Source organism: Rhinopithecus roxellana, chromosome 6 (genome assembly GCF_007565055.1).
Source record: "Rhinopithecus roxellana isolate Shanxi Qingling chromosome 6, ASM756505v1, whole genome shotgun sequence".
In the NCBI taxonomy this organism is placed as follows: Eukaryota; Metazoa; Chordata; class Mammalia; order Primates; family Cercopithecidae; genus Rhinopithecus; species Rhinopithecus roxellana.
The window spans coordinates 125,439,845-125,454,084 of NC_044554.1; the positions used below are offsets into that span (position 1 = coordinate 125,439,845).

Below are 14,240 nucleotides of genomic sequence, written 5' to 3' on the forward strand. Positions count from 1 at the left end.
TTCCCTGGCAGCTTGGTCCAAGAAACGGTACAGCTAGATCTTGTGTGTGTGTGCAGGTGCGTGCTCCTCTTAGCTACACATGGTGCAGTGCTTCCTCAACAGAAGCAGAAAAAGTGAAGGCAGTCAAGGAAATAGAGTCTCACTGTCAACTTTACTAAAGGTATTTTAGTAAAATGTCAACCTTACTATAGGATTTTTAGGGTCTAATGCCTTAGGCTAATGGCATTTTTGATTCAAATATGATTATTTTGACAAGATTTATAATTTAGTTATGGCAAACTCATTCCACTGTTATAATTTAATTCTAATCTATTTTCCTCCTTCTCTTCCCTCCTTCCCTTCCCTCCTTCCCACCCCAGCCCCCCATTTGTAGAACCTTGCCAATAAGGGCATTAGGAAGGTGGGCAAAGGATGTTGTCTAATGATAAAGTAGGATTAAAATAGTAAAGAAAAGCACTAAAGAGAGCAAAGATAATACATACCACAATTTAACGTAGTAATTTCTATCCTATTTCCACTTTATTATTACTCTGACATTTAATCCAGAAGTCATTGGGAACCTAAGTTATCTAATTATTTTGGTACTCCATTGTTTGTATGCAAACCCAGACATAAAATGAAACCTTAAATTTACAGAAATATGCAGAGAATATATGCATTGCAAAAATGATTATTGTATACAAATTTATAGGCAAACACACCATTGTACTGTGTTATCTTAACTCAAATTCTTAGTACCTTGAAGTAAAGTGAGAAAAGAACTTTAAAAGACAATGTCTTCTATTATCATAAAAAATATTTATTATAAAAAATTATCACATTTCTCTGTACATAGCATAAAACACAATGTATACATTAATAATTTAAGTGGGCCTGAGTATTCAGTATCCTTCTACTAGAAACCCTGAAGCTCTTCCACAGATTTCACAAATACCAGTGTAGATTATTTCTATTTTATCAAAGTCCATTTGCACCGTTAATGTAATTGAGATACTACCGTTTCCTTTTTCTAGTGTTTTAAAGATAGTTCACGGTGTTTGGGTTAATTAATTAATCAACTGATTTAAATCTTTGGTAAATACATGTATTTACATGTAAAAATGTTTAGCTCAAATTTCAGTAAAAAACTGAAATGACAAATAACCTGCTGCAAACTGTTTTGTATAATCAGAAATGCGAGCTGGACTCCCACCATTAAGAAATGTTACTGTCTAGGACTTCTGATGATAAAATCTGAAATCCACAAAAAAATAGTTGAGCTTCTATTACCATTACCAGAAGCACCACAACACTAGGCCACCACAAAATTACACACAAATGTCAAATTCAACATATAAACCATACTGATTATTTTACAATGCAGAAAATCCTCCATTTTTTCTATATGCCAGTTTAAATGTTAATTGACACGGATAAGTTTACCTCATAAAAGCCTACTATCTTGTAAGAGTGAGAGCCATTTAAAGAATCCATACTGCTTTCAAAAACACCAGCTCTTCCTCTTGCCAATGGCACATGCGTGAAAATACAGACTTTTTTTGAAATAATTTTGGGGAAAATAGAAAAGTGCCTGCCTTCTGCTTCCCTCTCTTCCTATATCCTTTCTTTCCTTCCTGCCTTCTTTCATGTTTCCCTTCCTTCTTCTCTAAGAGTATTCAGTGCGACTGCCTGCCAACCTTCAAATTATGCCTTAACGCTCCCAAAAATACCATATGCATTTCAGGTGTCATTCATTAGCTCTCAGTCACAATGATTCACAAATGAAAGCATGCTCACATGAGAATCTCTTACGTCCAGGCTATTTGTTTTAAAAAATCACTCTAAAAGGTACTTAAATTCTAATGCTCTTGAGTCATTTGAGAATTCGAAATTTTTAAATAGACATATTAATGCTGGAGTGTACAGAATATAATTAAATATATCAAAAATATATCTTTTAAGCCTAGAAAATGGATGCCTGTGGATTACCATCATTTCAGGATAGTGAAAAGCCCTTCCTACTGAGTTAGGCTCTGAACGTGTGATTTCTTTCACTAACACTAGTTTTTCCAATCTGCTGATTTATTTATAAACAAAGCAAAGTAAGAGATATTTTTGCTGTTACTTTGGCAATTCTCTCTCCAATCCCCAACATCCTGAGTTCAGTGCACATCTAACAATTCACTCAAGACCAGGCACCTGACAATAAGTGTTCACTTAGTGTGTAAAGTAAACAGGAAAAGCAGCAGAATAAAGGAGCTGTGTTTTTATCAGCGGAGCCTTCCTTCTGAGATTTTACATAAGTTGATGCCTTCACTGCAACCTTGAATAAAATGTTTTGAAATTTGAAACATTTGAATAAAATGTTTGAATGCTTTGAATAAAATTCCTCCTCTTTCAGCGTAAACCTTATTTTAGTCACCAGCCTTTCCTTCCAGAGCGCATAAATATGTTCAAAATGTACATTTACATACATTTCTAACCACATAGTATAAACTAAGTTTTAATCCTTTGCATGGCAGGAAAATGCTGGTATTCTGACACTGATATCTTTTGATGTGAACAAGAGGCCTAAAATATTAGTCTATTGAAACTGCTAACAGCCATCTTCACGCTCACTCTCTTTCTCATTCTTGTTATCAAAAACAGATGGAAAACTGAGGCTTATTTCTTTGGGATTTTATATAAACTCATGAGTTATTCTACATAAAAAAATAAGGAGCTGACCATCTGTTAACTCCTGTAGTCTTGCACTAAGTTCTCCTGGGTCACAGAAACAAGCTCCAATCCTCATTGGATCAGTGTTCTGATTAAGGAGTTTTCGTTGCTGTTGTTTGTTTTGGAGGAAACAAGGGTTCACACACCAACATTCAGGAAGCAGCATTGGTGCAGACCCACTTTGATCCCATAAAGTGTCCTGAGTGTCCCTCTTCACATGGCCGCTTCTTTTGCCAGGTTCTTTGGTTCCCTGCTTGGGATACACCAGTCATCAGCCTCAGAGCTCATCTGATAATGTTTGAAGGCTGACATGTTAAACACTGGAAGTTTTTCTATAGACTCAGAAGACAAAGCCTAAAAGAAAAGGGGGGAAAACATGAGACCAAAGAAATTATGCATGGCGTAATTTGCACTTGAAGTTATTATTCAAAATACATTCAGAGGTAAGTATCCAAACACTCAAATACATTCATTTAATTGATACAGTAATAAGAGCACACTGGTGTCTGCACTCAGTCTATTGCTCTTTCTCAATAGTTTGAAGGCTTTTGCTCACTTAAGAAGTGAATACATTAACTGTTTCAGGTGATCAAAGGCCATTTGGCAAGTAATTCCAGTGCAAAAAATGGGAGCCTGAAAGTTTAATGTTTTAGTTGCTAATATCTGTAAATATATTTTCAGTTGAAATAGTTGGCAAATGGTGAACAGAATCAAGACGGTGCTCTTAACAAAGAAATTGAGGCTTTACCAGAAACAGAAAAACATGCACCAAGTTTTATTTATTTATTTTTTTAAACGAAGTCTAGCTCTGTTGCCCCAGGCTGGAGTGCAGGGGCACCATCTCAGCTCACTGCAACCTCTGCCTCCTGAGTTCAAGTGATTCTCTTGCCTCAGCTTCCTGAGTAGCTGGGGTTACAGGCGCCCGCCAACACGCCCAGCTAATTTTTGTATTTTTAGTAGAGATGGGGTTTCACTGTGTTGGCCAGGCTGGTCTAGAACTACCGAACTCGTGATCCACCCGCCTCGGCCTCTCAAAGTGCTGGGATGACAAGCGTGAGCCACTGTGCCCGGCCAACATGCACCAAGTTTTTAAGTTCAAACAGTGAATGTCTGAACACCCCGACTGACAGTTTGCGAACAGTCAGTTTTCCTTTCCCGGGATTTCTAACAAGGTCAGCTTAAGGTCCTGAGTATCTTGATATCTGTTATTTTTTCAGGCTGGAACATTATTAGCATATACTTCCCACAAATCTAAGTAAAATTAAAGTACAGCTACTCTTACAGATGCCAAAAGGAGTTGCCTTAAAAAATTTGCATTAGCATGTCCTCATTCTGAAACCTTGGTAATGTATTAACACTTCTCGGGGAGCCATTTTGCTTCACTTGAGGCAGGTAGTATGGGCCAGCTTCCTCTTTGGTAAGTTATCATATTAAATAATGTACACATACCCAGAAACAGAATAGAATGATCTGTGGTCATTTGCATTAACTCAGTTTGGGGAATTCACTGTGGACCATAGCACGGAGGGCTGTAAAAGCAGCAATGGTTTTAGAAATAGGATTTTGCTATTGAATTCAAGGGATACCTTTAAGTAGATGATAGCATCTGTTCCATATCCTGATAAAGAGTAGAGATTCAGATCTCCTTGAAAGTACTTGGCATAGAGACGAGAAATTGGCAAGCCGTAACCAAAACCAGCCTAGAGAAGAGAGATGTTATCAGGTAAAGAAGTGTACGTGATCACTGAAATACAAACAAATAGGAAATTACTGTCCTCACTGATACTAATGTCCTAGAACCTAAATAAATATCTTCTACTTCCAATCAGACACCCCTTGTTTCACCATTTTTAGCTTGCTTTATCATGCATTCTCATATCCTTCATGTCTAATTTTACTAAATTGATGAATTTGTCTAAATAATCCCTTGCAATCCTTGCTCTACGTTTAGAACTAGGTGGCTGAGATTAATTTAGCCAAATAATTGTTCTTACCAAAGGAGCATTCCGGGAATTATCCATCACAGGCGTTGGTGCAGTGGAGTATGTATAACTAAAGAGGCGGTCAATAATTCTCAGGGGAACACCACCTCCTCTGTCTGAAATCTAAAACAAACAGTCACCAGAGCCACACATTAAAAACAATGTCTATTTGTCTAAATAAAAATGGCTTTCCTTCATTTAAAAAGCACCTGGCATATATGACTGTTATCTATTGCAAAAAGCAGAGAGCTTTATTACTATTGACCCTATTTAATTCTTTCAAGAGACAACCAAAAGAAAAACAGAGAATGGTTACCTTAATTGTAAGGTCTTCTTTTCCCAAGACAACAATCACCTCAATTGGTGTAAGGGAAGGCCGATTTTCCTGGTGTTCAACTGTTGCCCGCATTGCATTCTAAAGGAAACCAAACCGTAAGGAATTCAATGGCAGAGGAATGAGGGACAATAAATATCTGTTTTTTTAACGTTTAAAATAAAAGTAGCACAGGGAGGGTAATTCAAAGTTCCTATTTTTTTAAGTTAGTAGTAAAACAGCTTTGTAAATAGCCATTTATGAATGTGTCATGTAGGATGTACAATGAAAAATATTCATTTACTGTGTAATATAGCTCCTGGGAGTAATGTCTAATGGAAAAACAATTCTGCTAGCTGTCAAGTTCTTATTTGTAAGCTTAATTTAAATGTGGAAATTGGTTTTTATAGTCCATTTCCTAGCTCTCCCTTTTCTGTCTTTCCATTACATTTTACATCCAAGCACCAAAGACTATTACATAACAAATGAACAGTGAATCACTGAACCAATTTATTGGCTTTTATAAAACTTGCTGTGAAAAGGTTGTTACTATTTAAGAGGACAGTTGATAATTCTAAATTAAATTTCAGTTTGCATTTGATTATCATCTAACTTTTACCAATGATGGCAAAATAACTCTATGAGTTGCATCATTCAACTTAAAAATAAATCAAATCAATGAAAAAGTATCCTTTGTCCTTTAACACAGAGCAAACTAAAAGACGTTTTCAGTCTATTGGCTGAATATCATACAGATAGAGTCTTGGTTTTCTTAACCCATTTTCCTTTCTCACCACCTATCCGCTTACTGCTTTCTGGTTTTTATATAAAATTAAGTTCTAGTCATTAGCTGGAGTGAAATAAAGTAGATCAGATGTTTGTAGTACAACCAATACTTTACAGCAGTAATATTAGAATAAGTTAGGAAACAGGAAGTTCCGGAAAGAGTTATGTCAGAATTAGAGCAGATTTCAGATTTCACTTTTTTTAGCCTTCCTTCTCTCCAATTCAGGGGACTCTTAGGAAGCATCTAAAAGCTTAAGGTGTTTTTCTGTTTTTTGGTTTAAGTTCAACCTGATTTTAATTTAATTAGATCTTAGGACGCATGAAAGGATTTGATTCTTAGCACCTGGCTGCCTCAGACCAGTACCATCTGTACCCTTTGAGAGCTTGTTAGAAATGCACATTCTCAGACCTAAAGAATCAAAATCTCTGGGGTGGAGCCCAAGAATCTGTGTTTTAACAAGTCCTGCAGGCGATTCTAATGCACACTACGGTTTGAGAAGCACAGCTCTACCGGCCTGCTAGGAAAAGCATGCATTTGGACCAGCAGCATCGCCCCTTAGCTTATTCAAAATTCAGAATCTCAGGCCCAACTCTAGACTTCCTGAATCAAAATTTTCACTTTAACAAAGTCCCCAGGTGATTCATATGCACTTTAAAGTAGATGATTGAAGGAAGTACTGACTTTGCTCTGAGACATTCTGGACTCTGAATGGGGCCATGCCACCTACAGGAATTCTGGACCTGAACCTCTGAGTTTGGAGGTGGACCAGCCTGTGGGGGTGGAGGTAACAAGGCCTCATTCACTGAAACATTCACCCCATGACCTCTCTTAATGAATGAATAAATGACTGGCGCTTTAATGGACACCTGAAAAAATAATAGGAACCTCCTCTTGGCTCTAAAGCATTGACACATCATGAATTGTATGATGCATTCTCAAATACGTGTTGATGCTACAATGAGCTACATGTACTTTGTCAAACATTGACTGTGTAGTTACTTTCTCCTGGGAGGACTAGAAGCATTCTTGGGAAAAGATATTGAGGCTCCTGTTTTGTGGCAAATAATAAAGGAGATAAAAATATAACTGTTAAACCTTTTTAAAAGGTAAAATTTCAATTATTGTGAACTATCGTACCTTAAATAGTTCAAAGAGCATATGATGGAGGTGAGAAGGAACATACACGATGTGGATTGGTTGGTCGGGAAATTTTCCTAGAAAAATAAAATTCATGAAGATTTTGTAAACAAATACTTCACTAAAATAAACCACCACATTCATGTGATTGACATTTTAGACTTCAAGAGGGTTGGCATATTCTCTATCTTCTCCCTCCCCAAATCCTGCCCTAGAAACTTCTTGCTTAAACAGTAAATACTACTGGCTTACATACAAAATGTTATTGTAGTTCCTACATAGTACTCTTTGGTTAATTGTGTTTTTGTAGAGATGGGGTCTCACTATGTTGTCCAGGTGAGTCTGAAACTCCTGGCCTCAAGCGATCCTCCAGCTTTAGCCTCCCAAACTGCTGGGATGACAGGCATGAACCACCTTGAGCCATATGATTAATTTTTGTATTTCTCCACAAATGTATGAAGTTGGGTAAGTGTGGAAGAATAGTGCTATAAATTAGATTTTGTGGATTATTTCTATTTTCACCATTTTTGTACTGGACAATTTCAGAGTCAAAATTATATGTATTTTAAGATAGAAGGGGAAAACTGTGCTTATAGCATAATATTGAAATTAATGCTAACTATAATTTTCATATTTTTAGTGCATGGTAATATAATACACCTGATTTTTCTTGTTTTTTTTTTTTGTATCACCCAAACATTAAATCTTATATGCTAAATATGCTCAAATTTTACCAAGAGGATAAAGAAAACAGAGAAACAAAAACCTCTTAATCCTTTTTGAAAAGAAAAATAAAAAGTAAAATAAAATTAGAAAAAAAAATAAAAGAAAAATAAAAGTATTATTCTTCAGTATTCCAGGCCTTGGCAAAGTTTGAATCAGAAAACACAAGGTCTGGCACAAGCCCCTGTTTATTTTGTCCAACAGTTGGAGCAGTTTATCTACCAGTATTATGCAACAACCCTGTTTATGCTCAGAGATATGTTCCATTCTTTATTTGCTCTTCTACTTTTAGTTTAGTGTTTACTTACATTTGCATGTCCCTAATCTGTTAGGCTACTCTTTGAGCAACTTGATTTTAACTCTCACCATAAACAAAAACTGTTGCTGTATAAATATTACTTGAGAAAGATGTTTACTTTAAATAGAAAAGAGAAGTAACTCCAATTTAAATATACTGTTTTAAGATGCAACTATTTACCAGAACAGAATGGGAAGGGGTGAAAATAGCGCCTTTCATTCATCATGTAATCACTCCAGTCATTCAGACAGTATGGGAAGACCTTGTCAGAAATGAAGTTTTGTTTGTTTTTCTGAGACAGGGTCTCACTCTGTCACCTGGACTGGAGTGCAGTGGGACAATCATGGCTCACTGCAGCCTTGACTTCCTGGTCCCAAGTGACCACTCCACCTTAGCCTCCTGAGCAGCTGGGACTACACGTGTGTGCCACCATGCCTGGCTAATTTTTATTTTTTGTAGAGATAGTGTCTCCCTTTATTGCCTGGGCTGGTCTTGAACTCCTGGGCTCAGGCAGTCTTTGCACCTCGGCCTCTCAAAATGCCAGGATTACAGGTGTATGCCACTGAACCCAGCTGAGTTGAAGCTTTGTGAAGTATGTTCTGCTTCCAGAACAGTAGTCTAAACCAATAGTGCAATTATTTTTTGTATTAGGGTGAAGGCATTTAACATGAGATCTACCCTTTCAACAAAATGTTAAGTGTGCAATACAATATCGTTAAATATAAGCACTATGTTGAACAGCAGAACTCTAGGATTTATTCATCTTGTATAACTGAAGCTTTATATCTGTTGGATAGCAACTCCCCATTTTCCCCTTCCTCACAGCCCCGATAACTACCATTCCACTCTGCTTCTGTGAGTGTGACTATTTTAGACATCTCATGTAAGTGGAATAATGCATCTGTCACTGGCTTATTTCTTACAGCGAAATTTAAAGTATTTTTGTTTCCAGGTCTTATGGGTAACCTCTTTAAGAGGATATTTCCACAGCTATATCCTCCCTACTTCTGGTCTCCTTATCCCTCATATTCTAGAGCAAGTAATCTTTCTTTGATCTAAGATATTGGAAAACAGTTGTTACTTTAATCCCATATTATTTGTTCAAAACATTCTTCTTTATGAATCCTCATTAGCAACTGAATAGGCAGAATTGGAGCCTTCCAGTTGAGACAGTTAAAGAGAACCTTGTCTTCAAAAAAAAATGTGTACAAACTCTAGGCAAGAGAAAAAAGGAACACAGAAGTTGCTTTATATCTACAAAAAAAATCGTATTAGGAGAATACAGAATTTTCCATAGGTTAAAATATATTTTACTTAAAACTTACCATTCACTTGTGTGAGCTTTAATTCTGGAGATGTTAAATAATACTGATCACAGAGCATCCTTGAACACTCAAAGGCATCTGGAATAGAAGTTGTTTTTTATAACAATGAAATGAATTTATGCCAAGTACAGTTCTCAATTAATCTTCAGTGTCTGTATCACCCTAATATAAAATATGTACTAAAGTACAGGTTTATGTATATAAAAATATATTTTAATATTTTATTGAAGAAAAATTAAGACAGTGTTTGCATTGCAGTTTTAGCAATACAAATATGTGCACTTCAGAGATTAAATACAATATATAAAATACAGCATGTTAGTCACTTATATTTGGATTTTTAAATAATATTTTAAAGGAATGTTTATACTGCTGACTCTCGAAAGGAAAGGACCTTGAAGATAACATTTATAAAATAAAATGGAACACTCTGTGAACATAAATTCATTCGCAGAGTCACCTCAATTATACATATGTCAATCATACAGTGTACATTTTCAATAAGGGAAATGCAGAAATATAGAACATACCTTGGACCACTGCTACCACATCACAGTTAGGATCAATGCTTCCAATGTGGCTTGGGTTTCCTGTCTGTGAGTCACTAAATATAAGAACTGTTGAAAATTAAAAACAAAATATTGTTGTAAAATTCAGGATAATGATTAGTACTACCACTGAAAATGTGACCTGCTGATTAGTGAAACATCTAGTTATAGTATGCTTTATATTCTACACCCATGTCTATATACCATGATCATGATGAGCTAACTTACTGTGCTGGTTCATCAGCATCCTAGTAGAAATACGGTTCATGTAAAATCGATCCAAGAAATACTGAAGATTTTGATTGGTGACTGGGTCAACTGTACAGGCATCTTTATACTCTATGATTCCTTGTGCCATTGTAGGGACTACATTATGGTGTCGATTTCGAACTTTGATGAGTGTATCTACAAAGCTAAGCCATAATATTTATGGTTAGTAAAAGTTCAAATACATTTCATTCACTTACACTCCTTAGGTTACTTCACAGAAGGCTAAAGATCTTTTTGCATTACTCATGTGAACAAATCAAATGATAAAACGTTAGTCCTTTATTAGTAATCTCACCACAGATTCTTCCACTAGAGGAGATAATTTCATAAACAGACTCATTTTGTTTCTAGCTTATATGTACAACTATTAGCCTTATAACCAATGCATTCATCAGATGTATTCATTAAGTCTTCTCTTTATAAAATAATGATTAATATCTAATATCATCATTCTAGAGATGACTCTAGAATGCCATTGTAAAAAACTTTCAAAATTTCTTGTCAGATTTGGAAAAGATACTTATTTAGGTAGCTAGCAACTATCAGTTACTCTGAAAGAAAATGTTTAATCTCCAATGACACTGAAATGTATTAAAATTATGTAAAGGTAAATCCTCCTGCACATCTAATCATTGGAGTAAATTTATAGTAAAAATAGGTCTCCCTAGGGGGAACAAAAATGAGTCCCCTTCACACTTAGCATCATTTCTTCACACTTAGCATCATTTTCAATGCCATATTTCTTCACTTCTAAAAAACCAACAAGCCAAAACTTGTCATGTGTAAGGGGGTAGTGATTTATTATTCAGAGCTGAATTCCTTTAATTTAGGTCTAAAAATATCTTAGGAATTTGTCTGGAAAGAACCAAAGTTTTAAACATTTATTCTAATGCATAGAGCTTACTCTGATAATGCTTTCTGGTCATCTGGGCTTTTCTCATGGAATTCCACCAAATCCATCAGGCTCTGTATATACCTGTGAAGAAACAGGTGTGCTTTAAGTTTTAAAATTAACAGTCAGATACAAATGGCTGAAAATAGAATAACTTTTTCAAATAATTTTAAAAGAGAAAGTAAGCATTATGTTCAAAATTAGAACTTTCCTGCAGAACATTTGGAAAATAATAAAAATTTAAAATGCTATAATTTTTAATCCTTGACTTTCAAACTTAAAATTTAACGCAAAATGTTTCTTTAACTATTTCAGGTCAGTATTCAGTTTCCTGACTATTTTATTTGGCAAATATTTTCATTTCTTCTAGCAATAATACTTAGAAATAACTTTTTTAAAGCTTTTAATTTTTTTCTACTACATTCATTCATAGAAGAGTATAAGTCTTGACTGCAAAAGTAAATACTACAGATTGAATATGTTTTAGCTTGTAATTGTCTTATAGGTATATAATACATGTAGTTCTTGAATCAATGAGCAAAAGGCTCTGCAGTCAGTGGATTAAGATAAGGCTCTCATGCATGTCTGCCACCTGTGCATATTCTGCTTCTGTGATCCAAAAATTTGCTGTTTTGGGTTACCTACCATCTCTAAGCATCAGTATCTTCATTTATAAAATGAGATTATAACAACTGACACTTACTGACTGTTGTCTGTGTGCCAGCTGCTATCCTAAGTGGGTTTTTTTTCTTTGTTTTTTTATGGATTATCTCATTTCATTACACTCAAACATCCCTCTGAGGCATATACTTTACTCTCCTTAATGAGAGATGGGAATAATAACTCAATGGCATAAAGAGTTTAAGACACTTGCCAAGGATTCCACAACTAGAAGTGACAGAGGCAGGATTTGAACCCAGAGCCCACTCTGCCAATCACTTTGTAAGTGACAAAGATTAGGCCTCCCCTCAATAGTAGTCATTTGAATTGGTTTCTAGGCATAGGATTTCTTTTGCAATATCAAACTCTTTTATTATTGAAAGTACTCTTGTATAATTGAAAATTAAAATTGCATGCCAATTATTTTTCCAATTTATCCTAGAACTCAAAATTTTACTATAAAGCAGTCGACTTTTTCAGGGTAAAAATGTCTGTTTATAGTTTTATAGCTTCCCTAATGATAACTTATCCTAAGTTAATTTTAAAATCCCTACATCTTTCAAAAGTAATTACCGTTCAGATCATCTGTTTTCCAATTATGATGTTAACATAGTATAAGAATTCATACCCTGGTAACTGTTTCAAAACTAGAGACTTCAATATGGTTCACCACTTACCAGCTTTTAACCAATTGCACTGAAGAGGTATTTATTAATTGGGTCGGGAGGATATCAATTTCCTTCAGAATATTGGCGAGCCTCACAGGCAATTCGTGTCGCAAAAATGCAAAAGAAGTTCTTTCACATGCGTTTTCTGAACCTATAATAAACGAAATTAATTTAGTTTTTGGGGAAAAGGTGTGTCTAAATGATATATTTAAATAGCATTAACTATCAAATATTGAACACACATATATTATAAAATTATATTTCACTCTCTGTTGGGTTACTGTTAATCGATAATTCGGGATGATTGTCTTCTTAATTGACTATCTCTTTTCTTTCTATTTTCCTTCCTTTCCTTTCGTCTTTCCTTCTTTCTTTTAAAAAGTGACAAATACAGAATAATTATTGTCTTCTCTTTTTGAAGAGGATTCACTTCCAAGAAGTAAGAATATCCCACAGTTCTTAGCATTTTTGAAAGACTGCAGGATTCGGTCACACCACAATGTCAACAACACAACATCCTTTAATGAGTGTGGACATGAAAGATGGGGGATAAGAGGCTGGAGTGGGAGCTGTAATATTTCCAGGGCAGTGATATCACATTTAAACCCTTGAAACTTTCCTTGTAAGATTACTGCAACAAATGTGTAAATATTTTCAGCAATAATGCAAATATATGGAAAGCTATAATGATAAACAGACAAATCTGTAGGGATGCAGAGAGATGTACCCTGTGGAAGGATGACGGTGGCCAAGGAATAAAATCTGTTAATTTGAGGCTATTTAATACCATTTAGAATCTTCTCCAAACAGTACTACGCTGTGAAGGAGGGGAAAAAGTTTCCAGTCCATTGTTAAACGGTGACCGAAAGCAAAAAGTAATTTGACTGGAAGAACGGGTCAGAAAGAAGAGTGTGCAGATGAGGTCAAACCTTATCCAGTGTCGGCAGGCTTGCAGGTGGCCTTGACCTGGCGGCATCCCTGTCAGAAAGTAACCAAATCTAGGAAAAGGAAAGTTGTGCTGTCGTCGAGGCTCCAGGGCTCAGCAGCAATGTGAACCCTAGTTATTTTAGCTTGAGCCTAGCCTCCCTCTCCCGAGGCTGAAAGTTAAGGCAGTTCCCCATCCCCAGGACCCAGCTTGAGCCTTGTGTCCCCTCTCACCAAAGTCCAGTAGCTGCTTCATGGACAGCGGGGAGGGGCTGTAGCGCGAGAAATGCTCGACCTCTTGGGGCACCAGGCCGGCGCCGCTGAGCGAGCCAGCGCTGCGCAGCACGAAACGGGCCGCCTTCATCTTGACGCCCACCCGGCCTTGCAGGGACTGTGGCTCGCTTGAGGGGCGAAGGCTGCTCGGAGCAGAGCCGGGTTCCAAGTGGGCACGGCGCGTCCGGGCGAGGACTGCAGGTGCGCTGGCTGTCTCGTGCGCCCCGGCCTGGGCTAGGGTTTGAGGGTGCCGCGGAGTGAAGAGGCTGGGCAACGAGTCGGGGATGCAGTGGGTTGAAACTCAAGTTCGCGTCTTCCCACCAGCCGCCGCCGCCCGAAGTTTTATTTGTCTCCCCGCACTCTCCCCCCGAGTCCCGAACAGGAGGAGTCACTGGAACTTGGAGACGCGTCCTGAACTCCAGGCCGCGCCAATCAGATCAGAGAAAGAGCTATGGGCCCCGCCCCCCTGGCCGCGGTCCCCGCAGAAATGGCCTGACACGGTGACCACGGAGTGCCCTGGCACCGGTGCCCGCGGCTGTGAGGGGAATAGGGTGGGAAGAACAGGGAAGAGGAAGCAGAAGCAGGTATCTGGGGCAACGTGGGCTTAAGATTAGCCTCTTGGGACAGGGCTCCAAGTCGCGTGGTCTGGGGTCCCGCCCAGGCTCGTCCTTGTTTACAACTCGGAGGCTGTTTCAATGTCAAGTACTCCTGGCAACAAACTGTTTCGAAGAGTTTGGGCTCTG

General features: G+C 37.2%; 1 protein-coding gene across 1 annotated transcript; it reads right to left on the reverse strand.

Moving 5' to 3' along the window:
• Nucleotides 1-781: 781 nt before the first annotated feature.
• Nucleotides 782-13,813, reverse strand: PDK4 (pyruvate dehydrogenase kinase 4). Its single transcript, XM_010356264.2, has 11 exons — nt 13,459-13,813; nt 12,310-12,451; nt 10,985-11,056; nt 10,039-10,223; nt 9,793-9,879; nt 9,263-9,340; nt 6,917-6,993; nt 4,996-5,094; nt 4,692-4,802; nt 4,284-4,397; nt 782-3,051 (listed from the first exon to the last, which is right to left on the reverse strand). The coding sequence occupies exons 1-11, from the start codon at nt 13,586-13,588 to the stop codon at nt 2,911-2,913; spliced, it is 1,236 nt and encodes a 411-aa protein (XP_010354566.1). The 5' UTR covers nt 13,589-13,813; the 3' UTR covers nt 782-2,910.
• Between the last annotated feature and the right edge of the window lie 427 nt (nt 13,814-14,240).